This window comes from Mobula hypostoma, chromosome 6 (genome assembly GCF_963921235.1).
Source record: "Mobula hypostoma chromosome 6, sMobHyp1.1, whole genome shotgun sequence".
Classification (NCBI taxonomy): domain Eukaryota; kingdom Metazoa; phylum Chordata; class Chondrichthyes; order Myliobatiformes; family Myliobatidae; genus Mobula; species Mobula hypostoma.
In genome coordinates this window covers 186,072,894-186,092,190 of record NC_086102.1, presented here as the reverse complement: position 1 = coordinate 186,092,190, position 19,297 = coordinate 186,072,894, and the positions used below count along the sequence as shown (strand labels likewise).

The 19,297-nt window shown below is 39.8% G+C and overlaps 1 protein-coding gene across 2 annotated transcripts; it reads right to left on the bottom strand.

The window, feature by feature from the left end:
• Positions 1-682: 682 nt before the first annotated feature.
• On the bottom strand, positions 683-4,692 carry en1a (engrailed homeobox 1a). Of its 2 annotated transcripts, XM_063050157.1 has the most exons (3): positions 3,931-4,692; positions 962-1,320; positions 683-850 (listed from the first exon to the last, which is right to left on the bottom strand). In XM_063050157.1, the coding sequence occupies exons 1-2, from the start codon at positions 4,433-4,435 to the stop codon at positions 1,001-1,003; spliced, it is 825 nt and encodes a 274-aa protein (XP_062906227.1). In that variant the 5' UTR covers positions 4,436-4,692; the 3' UTR covers positions 683-850; positions 962-1,000. The 2 variants fall into 2 exon arrangements, with proteins under 2 accessions (XP_062906227.1, XP_062906226.1); XM_063050156.1 differs by having other exon boundaries at positions 683-1,320.
• Between the last annotated feature and the right edge of the window lie 14,605 nt (positions 4,693-19,297).

Sequence of the window (19,297 nt, the reverse complement as noted above, 5' to 3'; positions counted from 1 at the left end):
TCGTATAACCGCTAAACGTGCTTCATTAATTGTGAACTAATTTGTTTCAGGAATTGAAATGTAATTAATGTTAGTCTTAAATACAGAAAAAAAATTCTGTTAGCTCCTTCGCGTGTTTTAAATGTATGCCCTAAATGAAAAGGCTGTGCAAACTGAACTTTAGCGGTAACATACAGTACCTAAATGCACGCCTTTTCGGAAATATGAACAATCAGAGGGAAACCACGTCCGCAAAATCACCCTGTCCATTGCATACATCAGATTTCCCTCCATTGACTGTGTCTAAGGGCGCTTCAAAAAAAAGAGACTATTTTTCAGGAAGCGAGCTGACTATTAGGAATCAAAGGTGATGCAATGTTCCTATAAGATTCGCACTTCTAGAGAAATAGATATTTAAGATGTTAGATCCATTGCATTTTACAGGGTAGAATTCCCTCCTATTTAAAACGTCACATGAGCCAAGAATTATAATTGATGTATTTAATTATTATTACTATCATTAGTTATCACTACTACCTTTCACTTTCCTTGACGCACGTTTGCGGGCCCTCTAGGTCAAATACAGAGCTGACAGAGAATGAAGAGAGTACGATACCAAACTATTTGTCAGAATGCGCACGGGGCACAGTCTACACTTTATTTGAAGCTACATCATTTCTCAACATAGTAAAATCTTTGGCATGTAGCGGCGATTCATTACGTAGTCTGTTTATGTTTCTGAACAAGTTCAGAAAAGACCGGGTTCACATAAAATCTCTAGACCTGACATTGACTAAAACGATTAGCGACAACATTGAGAACGGAAATGATAAAATCTCGGTCAAGCAGGGATCTCTCGGCATCTCCTTACCTGAAATTAAATATATACAACGTCATAATGTGTTTGGTTATATATAATTTTAAAATGCTTGTATTATAATTCAGTCCATATAGATACACGCAGATCCAATTTAAATAGCACCTGTCACAGTCCTTTATTTCAACAGAATAAAACGGAATATCAGTCACTGTCCTCTTTCTCGTCTTGAATTGTTGTGGTGGAATGATTATAAAGTCCCTGGGCCATTAGATGGAGAGCCAAGCCGTTCTTCAGGCCGCTGGCTTTCTTGATCTTTGCCCTCTTGTTCTGGAACCAGATTTTGATCTGGGATTCGTTCAGATTGAGTTCTTGTGCTAACGTTTGCCGCCTCTGCTCGGTGATGTAACGATTGGTTTGGAATTCTGCTTTGAGTCTCTGCAGCTGCTCGGCTGTGAACGCCGTCCGTGGCCGCTTGTCTTCTTTCTCACTCTTCTTCTTCTTCAGTTTTCGAGTTCGGGGACCTGTGGAGACAGTAAATAAAAACACACACATGGTCACGCTTTCAAACTCTTCCTCTCAACTCTATTCCTACAAACCTTTCAGAGACCTATACCGCTAAACATACAAATCAATGTGTACGGCCGCCCTTTAAATAGGCGGCCATATTTATGGTCTTAAAATTAACAAAATGGCGCAAAGTACAGATCCCACCACAAAACAATGCTGCCACGGGGAATCAGTATTTGATTTAATGTTTAATCGTGTACGGAATCTTGTGTAGCAACGTTTGATCCTTTGTCCTGCAGGAATTGCAGGGTGCATTTATTTTTGTTTAAGGCATTCGATATATACAAATTTATTAACCTTATAAAGGTTTGCACTTTTAGTCTCATTGGCTAACCAATGGTTACTAGATGTACAACTGCGTGCAAAGAAGAAGATAGCATGGCAGCGTTTCTTTAGGAGATAGTGAAAAGGCACACATGACTTTTCCGTAAAGGTAAAATAAATGAAAATCCGAATCATTGCCCATGGACGGAACTCCCCACCCCCAATTCTTTTTCATCCTTGAGCAGAAATTAGGCATTTTCTTTTAACTCGGTTGTTTTCAAATGCTGGTGGAGGTGTACTTGTCTGCCTGTGGACAATAGCGAGCAGATAGCTCTGTTAATGAACAAGAGTAAGTTGCGCCGCCTTTTAAAGAACAATAAGTATAATTTGTGGGTTACGATAGACTTGATTAAGAACGAGAGGGAGTTCAACTTCTAGGCTGCTGCTACTGTTCTTTACAATTCACATTCTAGGTGTGTTGTACACAGTCTGTTACCCTCTCAAAATAAGCTATGTTATAAATAAAATGAACAGATCCTGTAAATTTTCACTATTACCTGTGTACTGAAGTTTACCAAAATTCAAAAAAGAACCAAAGTCACATGTAACAAAATACACTACTTTTGTATGAATTTTACAGAAAATATTACAGCGCCTTCAGAGACGGGGCAATCTGTTGTTTCAACTGGAATGGTTGCCTTCATACCATCCAGATATAGCAAATTAGATAACATTGCCGATTAACAGCAAAGTTCCTGCCACAACATCTCCTACAACCATTGATGTAAGATTATACTGACCAGCAATGTGTGTGCAGAGGATAATGTTAAAAAAAACACAGCACATAAAACACTCTGGGAGCAGTCTTGCGTTTTCTTGGTGTGATTACAGTTAAAACCCCCTGTCAATATTTAAGACGACTGTAAAATCACCTTTTATATTTCTCACAATTATCGCACCCGTCGAACAACGAGCCTAAACAGCGCTGGTAAATGTTAATAAAATCATTTTACTCCTTGACTGAAAAGCTAAAAAGTGACGTTTTGCCAAATGTTTAGCCTGACAGCTCAATCAATCAATCAACTAGTCAATCAAGCTGGCTTTTCTTGGTTTGTGGAGCTCGGCGCCATGATTAGCTGAAAGTCACAATACATGGAGGCAGAAGTTTGCAGGGATCGCTTTCCGTGACAGGGCATTTCTCTTCGCCTCCTGCAAATCGCCAGCGTAACCATCCCGCCAGGCCGCCGCACACAGGGGCCAATGCATAAATCACCCGGTTAAACCTTTAGTAAACGTACACACGAAAGCAGACACCAGTATCTTTCCTTAGTCGATGCTTTCCGACTCCGGACTTTCTGAGGAACAGTCTGTCTCGATTACGCTATTTATACCCTGATAAGATTCTTTGCTGCTTTTGATTTTACTCTGACCATAAGAAATTCGTCAATCTGCTATTTTCAGTAAAATCAGTATTTACTTATACTTCGAGCGGACAAATGTGAGCATATATTCATGAATAAGAATTAATAATCGTTAAAGAAGAGTTTAAATCATTAAATTTCAACAAGGTCGAATTTACCTTTTCTTTACTGGGTCCCAACACCATCAAAATAATAATCAAATAACTGTCGCGGCTAGCAAATAAACCGGGAACTGACAGAATAAAAATATATCTAGAGTGGGCCGTTGATCATAATTAAAATGATTACCAAATTATAGTTTTATTAGCCAGAGTAGGCTCTGAACTGAATTAATTCTACCTACATCGGCGAGCAATCTTTTCGAGCATCTATGCGCTGAAGCAGTAAGCACCGGTTTTGAGAAAAAAATGTCACAATTCTCTAAATTTCGATTATTTTAATTTTATCGTCAAGAACGGGCTAAAACTGCAGCGAATGTTGTACGATATAGTTTCATTTCCCCGGCCTGCAAAGACCAACCAACGCCAAGGCCCAAAACTTCAAGTCGTGCTTCGTGTCACCGTTCTGTTTGAAAATTGTTTAGGTCACATAACTTAAACATTATTGATCTGAAATACCCAAAAGTTTAACCTCTGATACAATCCTCTCTATTTTAGGATTGTTACAAGCCATTCTTTAATTGCGCCGTTTGGTTCAGAGACAAAAAAAAAGCATGGGATAAATACCCTATAAGGTTAAAAACTACGCTCATTACTTTCGGAATTCATAGATTTAAAAAAACAGCCATTTGCCTGCAGTAGATTTACAAAAAAAAAAGTTGTTTTTTGTTGACCGATTGTACTGTTTCTTGCTTGCATTACAGGCATTATAATTTCTTACCAGAAGACGGTCTGTCTGAATATCTTGTACAATAAACCCAGGCAGGCCACATTAGAGTCGCAGATGTTGCCGTTTTGACTCCCTCCGTGTTGGATAAAGGTTCTGCATTAGCCCCCATAAGCATAAGCGCTGAGCCAGTGTTTTCTGCATACTTTGTCGAATTAGTTCCATCGCCTTCGTTTTGCTTTGGTTGGGACTGCTTGGACGGCTGCGAGGAACTGTCACTACAATCTGAATCCGCACTTAGACTCGATGTATTTGACGGCCTGGTGAGGGGATTGACGTTTTCCCTGCCGGACGTCTGCGCCCGGTCTCGCTCCTTCTTACACCCAAAGTCCGGCCTCAAGATATTATCAATAAAAAAGTTAGTGTTTCTGTGCGGCTGCTGCACCGCTGGATGGGGCTGTATTTGAGGCGACTGGAAGGGCGGAGAGAGCGAAACGCGGTCCGCCTCGCTCGATTCCCTACTCTCCACATGAATGTTTTGATCCTTTTGCTCTTCCATATTGCGAGCTGTCAATTGCACCGGCTTGATCCTTGCCCCACTTGATCGGCGACGTATCCAAAACGGTGAAAGCCAAACACCTTCTTCGATGTCTTTTGGCAGTCTTCTCCCCCCCTCGCTTTTGACGGACAGCTGCACTATGTACTTGGCATGGTGGGTGTTTCAGTGCTTTCACCTCCACTTTTCATCCTTACTGTGCCATGCAAAGCTGGCACTGCACTGATCTTTGTTTGGAGTCCGTGGCGATTCTCTGACAGGGCGAGCTTTTGCAAACTCCTAAATCGCAGCCTCTCTCAGACACTTTTTCCAGCAACCGGAAGCACGTGAATGGCAGGCACGTGCGCTCCGCCAATCAGCGAGCGTAGCGTCAGGCCCCCGGGGGTGGACTCCCAGTGCCAGTGGCGGCGCTGGCCAATCGCAAGCGTCGCTTCCCAACCCAGATGAGACGTAATAAGGGGGTTCTCCGCTGGGTCTTGCAGGTCCACTTCCCAGAGTCTTTGCAATAAGCAAACGTGAAAAAAAAAACAAAGGTCATACGAAAACGAACACTTCAGTTTTAGCTAAACTTCTGAGAGATGTCCAGAGATTAATTATTGCATTTTGAAGCAGTTTCTTACGAAACTGCTATAAAGAGTCTTGTTATTTTCCTAGGTTTCCATAATTGAAATTTGGGCACTATATTAACATGCGTTACAGAACTGAAGCAGCATTCTCTTTTAATTTTAAAAAACAGTGAGTACAATATTTGCTGTGAGCTTCATCGCAGAAGAACTACCAGATTTAATTCATTAATTCAATGTAATTCAAGATTCAAAACATACTTCCGTTAACAATGTGACGCCAGGGGTATTTTTAAACGGTACTATATAGATCTGTATCTCTATATGTTTATCAATGTAGTTACGTCGCTCAAGGTAAAGCTAATTGGAAAATGACTTTCACAGATGTTGTAACTTTCCACCTCATCGTCATAAATCCGGCCCTCTGGTTTCCGTGTTGGTGAAGTACCGGTACTGTACACACTGATAGCTCTAGTCAAATAAGATTAAGATTCTGTTAAGTTTTCGATCATGCTTACCTGTAAAGTTAAAATACAGTGACCCTCTTGGAAAGACTGTCATGGAATCGTGAGATATAATGTCTCTTCCACTTGTTAGAAGATGTATCTTGACTCCTTTTTGGATGCTGAAGGTAAAATTACAAGCTCACTCAAGATAGCCAAGCAACTAAACATTATCCCCGCAAAATGGGACACCACTTTATCCTTCCAGAGCAATTTAGTATGTCTAACTTGCAGCTAGAGTGCATTTTTACATATTTCTTTTATCACAGAAGAATATATCATGACAGAATTCCTTGTTTTTTTCAGTGAAATGTACATTTATTTTTCTTTTTATATAGAGGTTTCTGTTCACTTAAACCTGTAGAGAATTTGAAGCTAATAATAATATATAAGTAAGCAAGACTCTTAAAACAATAACTCTTCATAAATATTATATATGTGTTTGTTAGGGATCGACGAAATACCTGTACCTAAGCAATGATTCAATACTTACTCCCCGTCCTACAACAACAATCTCGGCGTCAGTATACACCGGGCCTTTTAAAATGCGTGCAAGTATGTTAGGAAATAGTGATCCAAATTAAACAAACACGATCTTGCCACTGAACTTGCCAGCAATTGTCTACCATTAATAGCGTGCAAGTTTTATGGTGTTAAGGCTGGTAACAGTCTCGAAATGACAGCAGGGTAATCTAATTGTAAAGGACACTAGTCTCGAAAGTCGTGGGGGGGGGGTGAGATGTATTCCTCACTGAGTTTTTTTTAATGAAATAGAAATATGCAGTAATCAATTTTTACAAAACAATAAGCTAGATCGTTTGAATATTCAGAATGGAACAATTGTGGAACAACGATAGATTAAGCAAACCATGCCGCAGGTATTCCTTCGTTTGAATAAATCTGCCAGTGTTACTTACAGGACCCCAGAAGTTTAAAGAAAAAACATTCTAAACGCTAGCCACTATAAACAAAAAAAAAGGGAAAAGGGTGAATGGCAAAATATTCAACACCGCCACTTCAAAGTTTCTTTTTTTATATGAAGAAGTTAAGAGTACAAAGCAGCCGCTGAAATCGTGCACTATTCTTCTAAAAAGTAGGAAATAATGAAACCGTTGTTTCGAAGTAGGCGAACAATAAGCAGCAATTAAATACGGTGCCTTTTTCACACAAAAACAAGCTTCCTTTGGAATCAAAGGTTTATTTATATTTAAGTTAGCAAAATTGAAATCTTTATCCCAAAAGCGAGCCTGGGTACTTAATTAAATTCTAATTACGACACTATCAATATCCCATTTAGCCACGTAGCTATTGTTGGATTCAGTCCTTTTCATGCCGTAAATGGAGTATCGGTGGCTTATCTCGACTGCAAGAGACGCCTTGAGAAGCGCTGCAAAAGATAATTTATAGGTTTTAATTACTCTTCATTCCGCCTGATCAGCTTGGCGTTCATCACATGTGACTGAATAAAATCTGGTCAAAAGCACTGTCAGTATTCCCTGGCAAGACGCTTAATCAAAGTAAGCAGGGCGATATTACACGCTGAGAGATCCTAAACGTAATTTAGAAGCTGCTGATAAAGCTGGTTGAATAATGCCCCAGCCTTTTGAGACACCATTTACAGAAATGACTTTATTGACGGCTTAACGTCGGTAATTCATTTTACCTTTCACGTATTGGAACTTTGATTTGTTACAGTAATGGGGTGATAAATGCACTGGTGGCGTATAGCTTCTATTATTGAATATAATGCACACACCCATTGCAAATCTTATATATACATCCTAGAGCTAAGGAAACTACAACACCCGCCGAGGAAATTTATACACAGAGGTGCCTAAGAAGGAAAACGTTTTAGCTGTGTATCATAACATAAAGACTCGGAGATTTGTCAGGTGATTTACTCCTAAATATGAAAAATACAAAATGTAAATTATAGGTTCCAAGTGAGCATGTTCCACTGGCTGCGTGATAGAGTAGAACATACTTTGTAATAAAAACTAAAGGTTATGCAAGACACGTAAAGTAAATCACTATTAAAACCAGTAATTCTAAAATAGTGCAAATATTTTCATCAATTTTCCTTCTTGCCAGTGATTTCTTCTTATTAACCAGTCCGTTATGACACTGAAATATATATAACTTCTCTTTCCAACCTATCTAAAGGTCGTGATCAAATCACTTTCGGCTACTCCTTGAAGGACGTAAATGAGTTGTTGCCATACAATGGGTTTCGTCGCTCCTACAGCGAATCGGTGACTAGGGCTTTTGTTTGAACTGAATGCGAATAGATTTCTTCCACAAATGCACCATTCTAATTAGGAGCTGTAAGGTCAAGCTGAACACATTCTATGTCCCTAACGCTAGACATCGGAAATGTGTGGGGCAGCAAGTCATTACCTGCCGGCCCTTTCATTCTACTAATTCAACTCGGATCCAAGTGATTTGGTGCCAATTTGTAAAGGAACCTTTAGACCCCATTAGTTTAAGAAAGTGTAATAACGTGGTCATGCAATCTAATTACATAGCACGTTTGAGAAAATAGAATTGCGTTTTCTGAACAGTCTTGATGCGATTATATGCAGCGTTACAATTACTTGATTGTTGCAAAATATTGGCGCATATTAAATATATCAGGATTACAGTAATCAAGTCGCCATTTTTGCTTTCGGGCTTTCAAAGAAATACCTTTGCAAATTGCATTAATTTCTTCGTAAGAGTTTGCAAGTACTTAAAAATCATCCTCCGTATTGATTTTGATAGAATGGTTTGAATTTTAGCCTACAACGAGAGCTCAAGCATTTATTTAGTCTGTAAACAAGCATCCTGACGGCAAATGTGTTTTGGAAGTACTAAGTCGAAGCCGGAGAGCTTTCAGCGGAGGGTCCGCTCTGATCGGTATGGAAATACGAGTATCACGTGCCACGGTTTGTGACTCTGTTGCTTGTAGTGCCTGGCTTCAGTTCTGAATAAAATCTGTAGCTAACGAATCATTTAACGCTCAGCTTCATCTCCAAGCACACAGCAGCCGAGCCTCTAGTTTCGCGAAACATGTACTTTGAGAGTTCAAAATATAAACTTACGCACGCATTACATTTTCAGTGAATAGTATATGCGACGATTCAGGCGACACTTTTATAACGCTTATTAAGTAAACTGTGGCTTTAGACCAGCGCTTATCATACACGTGCCTTTCAAGTTTGAATATCCGCCGCTTCATGGTACTGGTGCTCAAACCTCAAAAGAAACGAAGCGTGCACAGAATAAATGAATTATTTCACCAAAAAGTGCCAAAATAACACGAAGTGCGTGTATTGGCGGAACCCACAACAATCCGTGGGTCAACTATACGCCGATGTCCAAATTGCCACGATCGCTTTGTTTTGACGATGCTTCATGCCAAAATGTTTGCTGGCCTTCTTAAATAAAATCCATAAGCATACCAAGCAATACACGCAAAATGCTGGAGGAACGCAACAGGCCAGGCAGCATCTATAGAAAAAATACAGTCGACGTTTCGGGCCGAGACCCTTCATCAGGACCGAAATAAAAGATGAGTCGATTTAAGAGGTCCATAAATATACCAATTGCTTGGAAATAGTTCTGTTATGATATAACTCATTCATCGAATTGCTGTTTTTGAACTGAACTCTAATGAGTAAAAGATATGAATTTTGGTTTGCTAGTTTTAAGTGTATCCACTAATCGTTCCTGCGATACACACTTCAGAAGGTGTTTCGTTATCGCAGCGGTAACCAAATTAGCACCAGGCAAACCGAAGAGTAAATGAACTAGAGTGCGGTTTATTTCATACAGCCCCATAGTATTTAATGCTGCTGTGGCGATTTTTCATGCATATTATTAGACTTCCTTTCAATACTTATCTCAAAAGTTTTGCAAACTGATACTAATGTGATACTTTTTAGAAACAAAAAGTCCATTGATGTTGAATAAAATGGTCTGCTTCGGAGCAGGCTTTTTCATGATGTAATTCTGCTGCGGCCCAGTGGTAGCTCAAGGAATTAATCATCCCGGTTATGGATACATGAGAAAAGAAATCGTAAATAGCTGCAGGCCACCATTCTCACTTTCTCTTGATTTCACAAACAATGCACAAGATTTAGGTATTGAAACCATGGTCGGGATTACGCTTCTGAGGTAAATGGTAATCAAGCGAAATAACCAACTCTGAGTTTACGAGGAACACAACAAAAAAAAAATCAGACGTTAGATCCAATTTGCCATGTACGATAATTTACAATCGGAAAGCATTTCCTTCAGCCCTTTCAAACTTTGATGCTTAATTACAGGGTTTTTCTAAATCAAAACATCTTCCCCGTGTATTTAGCGAGGCACGCGGAATTCCGAAGGTAGGCTTAAAAATTCTTTAACTCACCTGAGGCAAATTGTGACAGTGCACTTTATTCAGTATAACGTGGCAGATTTATTTGACCGGAGTAGAAATATTGCGGGAAGCCTCGGAACCGTTTCTGAATTTCCAAAGTTTTTTTTTCCCTGAGAAGGGCGGTGACAATGATACCATTGTAGGTGCATTGTATGATTCATTGCATGTTGATTTTGTATATTTTTCATTTCCGTCGAGGAAACCAGCCACTTAAGTTTGATGTTTATTAATGATAATAAAGGAAAATATATGTTTTGCCCTATCTTCTCAAGATAATTCGTGCGAACTAGGATACCTTAAAAAAGTCTTTGGTCTTGATTAGGTGAAACAAGTCTTTTCATCCACCGTTGCGGCTCGAAGACCGGAAGCGCCATCTAGCGCAATTGATCTGGTCTACGTTAAACCAATTTAAAATCATTATTTGAAAGAATATACAAAGGGAACATAAAATGTTAGATGTTTCTGGCAGTGTAAAGCACAATACTTACACAATTACATTGGATAAATGATTGCAATCTTGTGGTTTCAAATTTGCGCTAAGTCAACTATTGACGTATTCGGACAGAATCTAGTTACATATTTATGCTTTAACTTACAACATATGCCATCCAAGCCATTCGAACAAAAACATATTGATTTGGTTACAAATTAAATCAAATCATCTCTTAATGCTATTACAATGAGATATTTCACCATTGCCTATTTGGACCAGTGTAACGAGGTGAAAGTCAATCACAAACTCGAGAAATTCTGCAGATGCTAGAAATCCAAAGCAACACACTCAAATCGCTGGGGGAACTCAGCAGGTCAGTCCTGAAGAGAGCTCTCGGCCCGAAACGTCGTTCATTTACTCCTTTCCATAGATGCTGCCTGCTCTGCCGTGTTCCTCCAGCATTTCGCGTGTGTTGCCGAGGTAAAATTCAATGTTGTTTTGTGATAAAGTACTGTAAAAAAAAGCCTTATATCGCTGATGTGAATATCGTGAGCTATCGCTATAGAAAAGGAAGGCAACAAAACAAATCCCACTGGATCGATTGTGCTACAATTACTCGTTGGGAGTTTTGGGAAAAGTTTTGAGCTTTTCTAAACTTTCGAACGTCGACGATTAAAAGTTGCAAAACTGAACCACATTTTCAGTAAGGCTCATTTCATCTACAAATAAAATAACATCAATTTTTTAGCGGGTTATAAACAGATGACTCTTTGTGTAATTACAATTAATGGTCAATTGTTTTACTTTGAAGTAAATTAATAGTCCTTCCGCGTATACAGTTCATTGCAAAAGACACACGAAATATATACACGATTTTCAATACCCCCATTGAAGCAAAGTGGCGAATTCGTTAAACTACCATATGTCATAATCAGTAAAAATATACTTTGCTCTTTAAAATATTCTAGTGAATTAAATTACTGACATGTCTAGCACCAGAGGACAATGTTTATTAGCAGAGTAGCGACCACAATCAAGTGCGATCAGATATATTTAAACTCCATTCTTATGGGGAAAATGTATATACATTTTGCAGTCTATGTAAATGGTGCTATCAAATCATTGAATAAATATGCTTAATCTTCGGTAATAAGCATCAATCAGCAACTATATCGGATGAGCAAGTTATTAGTGTAGTACCGGCCGTGAACCCCGAGGGGGCGCGTAATATGCTCGCACCAAGTATTTTGAGATGAGATTCCTGCTGCCCGCGATTACAAACTCATTCCTTTTGTCAATTCGCAACTTTCAATTCGTACTAATTGCAGGTACACAAGTTCAGCATGTGACACTACTCACTTCTTATTGTAATCTACTGTTTCAAATGTGATATCTCAGTGAAAATTTGATAGCTTGGTGTCAATCCAATTTCTACAAAGTTTCATCATTGTAAGCTCGATTTGTGGTATCTTGCTATTTGCGTGCACATCTATTTGATTTTTTGTTTTGTTTTGCAGGTTAATTATTTAAACTTAGTAATTGAAGGACGGATTTTGTGTGTGAATGCGCGGGAGGTCAGGACAATATTTGAGCAGGTCTCTCGAAGATGGGCCCTTCAAAATAAGCTCCATTTGTAGATTTTGCAATCTGTTCCTCATAGCCCCCTCCCGCCCAAACACACTCCCCCCTCCACGCACAGCTTTTCCACCACCAATACCTAACTTATTATTACCACATGGTCTAAAAGTTCCGTAGTTCACAGAAACGTTGTACTTTGCTAGTTTTGAGGAGCGTGTCTAGTTTTCTTATGCAGTCTAACAACTCACGGAACAAAATTGTATAAGTTTATATTCTGCATGATTAAGAGCCACAGCAGGGCTGCCCTTCAATATTTTGAAATATTAAAACGATATAGCGCATTTGTAAAGGGCACACCACTGAGTGCTACATTTATAGAGCGAATTCCGAAGTGTCTGGGTCGCGGGCTTGCAGGAAACGTGTAAAGTAGAAAAGGGTTTCCTCCGTATGATACTGATAAATTAGGGCATCTTTTTCTGGTTGAAAAGGTATGTCACGGGCAGCTTGATCTGGATTTTTAAAATCACTGTTTTACATTATGTTTTTATTGTTTGAAGGAGATGGCCGAAGCGCTCATTTCTGTGCAGCGTAGACAGTGCTGGCGCCAGAACATCAACTCACTGAAGGCAACCGGGTTCAGAATACTTTCTGCAGATTTAGGGTATTATATCCACGGTGAATCACTAAGTTTTGAATGAGTTATAATGCTTTCTACGCCACCGCTATATTGAAATGTAAAGTCGCGTCTTGTTTGTCAGATTAGTACTGTATTTACCACGGGCAAGGTGCAGATACATTAAATTTACAACAGGTTTTGTTTTAATCCAGATACTGTAAATATCTAATCACACCCAATCTGCCATTTTATTATTCCAGAGGCAGAGGCATGTACGATGATTTTCCTATTCAGTCAACACGGATAGTTTTTTTTTACTGATTGCAGACATCCCTGCCGACATATCCAATACAAATACCTTTAATTCTTGTATCAACTCAATACATAATACTAGGTCACCAGTAACTACTGAAATGTTTGAGATTTTGGAAATGTTTAGTGGTGACTTGGAGTCGGGTTTCTTCTTCAAGCTCCGCTTCTGCAGTTTTTGCCAAAGTTGCGGTCTCACTTTGTGTGAGGGGAGCATTTCTGATCAGGATTAATTTCCCGATTGCGCGCAAATTTGTCCAATTTGAAATTTCAGCAAACTATCTGATTTGTTGCGAGTATACTTTAACTAACAGCACGCCGGACATACTGTAGTTCATCATTGTGCAACCCACAAGCGCCTTCCAGCATCAAACCAGTTTTAAGTATGGTGTCATTTTGAAACTAAGGCACTACTTACCAGTGAAGATTATCGAGGTCATTTTGTAGTCACTCCCGTTAGCCCCTTTTCAAAGATATAGCTGGCTTTGCAATTCCTAAAATAACGTCTGTACTCTGTCTCCAGCTTCTTCAGCAATCCTATGATTTTAGTCAACAATTCCCTCTAAATATGGTTCATATTTTCAAAACTCTTCTGATCTCCATAGGGTGACATTCCTCTTTTGAAAAAAAACATACAAGCTTTTATAAAGCGTAATTAATGGTTGAATTAACTATTGCAATAGCAAGAGCAGTCAATTAAAAAAAAACCAATTCTGGAAATGTAATTTGGTGTTTGCTTAATTACAGCTCCTACCCATCCATTGTAAGTACACCAGCAGCAAAGCCTTCTCTTTCAGTGCCTCTGGTGCCCACAAAAAACCATTGGATGCTTAATTTTCCTTTATCTACCTTGTGACCCCCTAATACATATGGCACCAACTTCTACAAAAATGATGACAACACCCAGCTCTCCCTTTAAGTAATACTTCTCTTAAACCCTCCACACTTCGATCAATATTTAGATCTAGGTGAGCAGAACTTTCTCCAAAATAAATATCTTGGGGGGAAATACATCATCACTATCATACACTCTGTACCCTAGCCACACAGAATCTCATTTCTTTCCCTTGCATCTGTCTGAAACTGAATCAGATTGTGTTCAATCTTCAAACTTCAAAGTAAATTCAGTATCAAAGTACATGTATGTCACCCTGTATAACACTGGGATTTGTTTTCTTGTGGGCATACTCAGTAAATCCAAGAACCGCAATGGAGTTGATGAAAGACCACATCCATCAGGGTGGGCAAATAATCAACGTGCAAAAGACAACAACATTTGCAAATATAAAAGAAAAAAAAAGAATAATTATAGTGAATAAATAAGCAGTGAACATCAAGAACATGAGATGAAGAATCCTTTAAAGTCAAACCTTGTTGGCTGGAACCTATTAAATTAATCACTAAAAGCAACACACACAAAGTGAACTTCTGTGTGTGTGTTGCTTGGATTTCCAGCATCTGCAGATCTCCTCATGTTTGTTATCACTAAACCCACTCATTTTCGTGTCTATGTCATCTTTGCATTAGCACACTTGCTGCCTCTGCTACACGATGACTTGACCTTTCCAATGGATCGCCAGCCAAATTCTCACAACTTACTCTCCAAAAGCTTAGACTCACTCACATGGTTAGGGCAGCATGGTAGCATAGTGGTTAGTGCAATACTTTACATTGCTAGCGACCCGCGTTCAATTCCTGCCACTATCTGTGAGTAGCTTGTACGTTCTCTCCGTAACCACACATGGGTTTCCTCCGAGTGCTCCAGCTTCCTCCCACAGTCCAAAGACAAACCAGTTGGTAAGTTAATTGTTCATTGTAAATTGTCCCATGATTAGTCTAGGGTTAAATCTGGGCAGCGTGACTTGAAGGGCTGGAAGGGTCTATTCTGCATTGTATCCCAATAAATAAATTTTAAAAAACTGACCCCATAGCTTGCTCCAAAACCATTTCACCTATTGTTTTCTGACTACACTGGCTCCTGATTAAATAACATGATGATTTCTAAGTTCTCATCTCATCTTTAATTTCATGCCTTTCTGCTGTTTTGCCTTACTTTTCTCTGTGATCTTCTCCAAGCATATAATGCTGCATGATTTTTGCTTAATTCTTTCCCCCATTCTTATTTCCAAATTTAATCATCACACTGAACAGGCTTTTAGCTGCCATCAGAAGACCGTCTCCGACATCATCAGTGACCTCATCAACTCTGGAGAACTCCCTTCATCTGCCACCAGGCTCACAGTTCCCTAACCCTGCACTGCTCGCTTCTACCTCCTACCCAAGATCCACAAACCTGATTGTCCATTGTCTCTGCCTGCTCCTGCACCACTGAGCTTCTGTCCTCATACCTCGATTCCATTTCTATTTTCCTTGGTTCAGTCCCTTCCTACCTACATCTGCCTCATGCTCTCCATCTCCTCACTAACTTTTAATTCCCTGGCCCTGACCACCTCATTTTCTCCATGGATATCTTGTCCCTCATCAAGAATGCCCTAAAGCTCTCTACTTATTTCTCAATGTATGAACCAACCATTTCCCCTGCACCACCACCTTCTTCTGTCTGGCAGAACTGGTCCTCACCCTTAGTAATTTTTCCTTCAGCTCCATCCAGTTTCTCCAGACACGAGTGATAGCCATAGACACCCGCATGGACCCCAGGTACTCCTGCCTCTTCACTGGCTACGTAGAACAGTTCATGTTCCAAGCCTTCCCTGCTGACAAGGATGCAATCTCATTGAAACCTTTTTGAATGTTGAAAGGCCTAGACATAGATCTGGAAAAGATGTTTCCCATGGTGGGAGAGTCTAGGACCCGAGGGCACAGCCTCAGGATAGAGTGATGTCCTTTCAAAACAGAGATGCGGAGAAAATTGTTTAGTCAAACGGTGGTGAATTTGTGGAATTTTTTCCCACATGCAGCTGTGGAGACCAGGTTGTTGGGTGCATTTATGGCAAAGATTGATAGGTTCTTGATTGGACATGGCATCAAAGGTTACAGGGAGAAGGCCAGGAACAGGGGATGAGGAGGAGAAAAAAAAAGGATCAGCCATGACTGAATGGTGGAGCAGACTTGATAGGCCAGATGGCCTAATTTTGCTCCTATGTCTTATGGCCCTGTGGTCTTATGGTGATGCTCCTCAGTGCTTCCTCTGCAACACTGGTGATTGCATTGGTGCTGATTCATGCACCCATGCTGAATTTGTTAACTTTATCAACTTTGCCTCCAACTTTGCCCTGCCCTGAAGTTCACTTGGTCCATTTCTGACACCTCCCTCACTTTGTTGATCTCTGTCTCCACCTCTGGAGACAAGCAGTCGACCAACATCTTTTACAAACCTGCCGACTCCCATGGTTATTTTGTCTCTACCTCTTCCCACCCCGTCTTCTGGAAAAATGCTATTCCCTTTTCTCAGTTTCTTCATCTCACCACATCTGTTCCCAAGATGTGGCTTTCTTTTCCAGGACATCAGAGATGTCCTCCTTCATAAAAGAACTGAGTTTTCCTTCCTCCACCTTTGATGCTACACTCACCTGCATCTTCTCCATTTCCCGAGCATACGCTTTCACCCGATCTTCCCACCGTCTGAGCAGTGATTGAATTCCTCTTGTCCTTCCATACCACCCCATGAGCTCTGCATCCAACACTTCATTCTCCTCAACTTCCATCATCTCCAAATGGATCCTACTACCAACTATATTGTTACCTCCCCTTCTCTCCACTTCCTGCAGGGACCAACCCCTCTATTATTCCCTCGTCCATTCATCTCTCCCCATGAATCCCCCTCCCAGCATTTATCCCTGTAAGTGGCCAAAGCACTACATCTGCCTATTCACCTCTCTCACCTCCATTTAGGGCCCCAAACAGTCCTTCCACATGAGGCAATACTTCACCTGCAAATCTGCTGCAGTTGTCTGTGTGTCTGATGCTCTCAATGCAGCCTCCCCTACATTGGTGAGGCCTGTCATAAATTGGGGATGGCTTCATTGAGCACCTCTGCTCCACCTGCCAAGAGCAGAAGTTCCCAGTGGCAAAGATTTTAAAGCCCATTCCCATTCCTATTCCAGTTTGACAGTCCATGGCCTCCTCTTCTGATACAATGAGGTCACCCACTTTGTATCAACTTGATGGCATCAATATCGATTTCTCCTTCTGGTTAAAAAAAACTCCTTCTCACTCCCCTCTTCTTCTAAACTTCACTCTGACCTCTTACGTCATCTCACCTGCATATCACCTCCCCTGGGTCCCCTCCTCCTTCTCTTTCTGATGTGGTCCACTCTCCTCTCCAATCAGATTCCTTCCTCTCCAGACCTCAACTTTTTCCACCCGCCTGGCTTCACCTATCACCTTCTAGCTATCCTCCTTCCCCTTCCTCCACCTGCTTGTGCTGGTTTATTTGTTTCTAGTCCTGAAGAAGGGTCTCGCCACAAAGTGTTGACTGTTTAATAATTTCCTTTGATGCTGCCTGACCTGTTGAGTTCCTCCATCATTTTGTGTGCATTGCTCTGGATTTCCAGAATCTGCAGAATCTCTTGTGTTTATGTTTAACTGTTTATGTTAAAGCCTTTGAGCTCTAGAATTACCTTCCTAAAACTTTCCACCATCCTTTGAAACCCTCAGTAAACCTTATAAATCTTATCCTTCAGACAAAACTTTCCTCATCTCCTTAATATTTAATGATGTGAGCTGGAAACAATCTTCTGTTTGAAAACACTACTATGAAACGACGTGCCTCATATTAGTGTTAGAAATATTGTTGTTGTTGTTATTATCATTGTCATTGTGGCTGTTGTTGTCATTGTTATTGTTGTCTGTTGTTGTTGACATTGTTGTTGTCATTATCATTGTTGTTGATTGACCTTATTGTCATTGTCATTGTGGCTGTTGTTGTCATTGTTGTCATTGTTGTCTTTGTTGTCATTGTTGTTGTTGCTGTTGGCATTGTTGTTGGTAGTGACAACTTAACTGTCTTTCTTCTTAGGTTCTATTTCAGAAATTTACAATTGTGCAATTCGATGTTGTAAAAATTTACGCTGTATTCCTCCCTGCTCTAACAAGGGATTGTATGAGATTTCAAGATAAAATAAGAATAAAAAAGCCACAGAGAAACTCGGCCCTAAAACATGGAGAAACCATGCTTCAACCTGGTTAACTATATCACCAAAACATCCAGTTTCCTCGCTGTTTATGAGATCTGACCAGACACAAGTGGACAATTGCAACCTTTTGCCTAGGAATACTGATTAGACTTCAAAGGTCGCTTGGCTGTGAAGAACTTTGAGATCCACTGGGGTCATATCTGGTACTACATCAACACAAGTTCTTCTACTTGCAGTGAACAAATTTTGAAAATCCAGAATTTATTATCGAAGTACATATATGTTACCGTATACAATCCTGAGATTCAATTTTGTGGGCATATTCAGTAAAACTATAGAAGAGGAACTATAACAGAATCAACAAATGATTGCTTAACTTGGGCTTTCAACCAGAGAGCAGAAGACAATAGAGTGCGCAAATGCAAAATGAAGAAACAATAATAATAAATAAATAAGCAATAAATATTGAGGACATGAGATGAAGAATCGTTGAAAGTGACTCTTTTGGATGTGGGAACATCTCAACAATGGGGCAAGTGAAGTTGAGTGAAGTTATCCCCTTTGTTCAAGCGTCTGATGATTGAGGGGTAGTAACTGTTTCTAAACCTGGTGGTATGAGTCCTAAGGATCTTGTACCTTCTTCTACACACATCTTCATATGTAATCATTAATGCCAGTACCAATACTAATAAAAGTTTTGTGATTTTATCTCATGGCAGATGTGAAAATAGTTGATCACTGTGAATCGGTCTAGCATTAATGTTGATGATGGAGAATTCAGAAAGGAGATGATAGGAAATAAAATGCATCTTACAAAGAAGGTGTTCTGTATATTCTAGTCAGAAAATCTGGCAAGTCATGAGAAAACAAGCTCAAATTAAAGAGCACTAAGCTGTTTCAATACAAGTTGTTAAAAGAATGCACAAAAATGCTGTGCTGAAATTTAGATACGATTGCACAGAAATGAAGATAGGGCCAGAGGGGAAATCCAATATAAAGCAGAAATAAAATCTGATCATGCTTACATATTAATTACTCTTGGAATTAAAAATTCAGGTTATGAAACCAGAATTTGCATGTTAGGTAACTGTAGTTACTTTTATAAATCTATAAATTTTCAGAATATTATTGGTCATCTTTGGATTATTATATCTTGCATTCATTCCATTACATCTATATTAATTATTTTCACTTAACATTTGTTGTGACTGGCAAACAAAGCCACCGGAGAGACACTGAAGCTGCTGGATATAAAAGTCCTTCTTCAGTACCAGCAAGCATCATACTGGAGACACTCTTGGAAGAAGAGGACTCCTGACCAAATATTGTTTTGCATTGTTTACATTAAAGAACAAAAGTAACAAC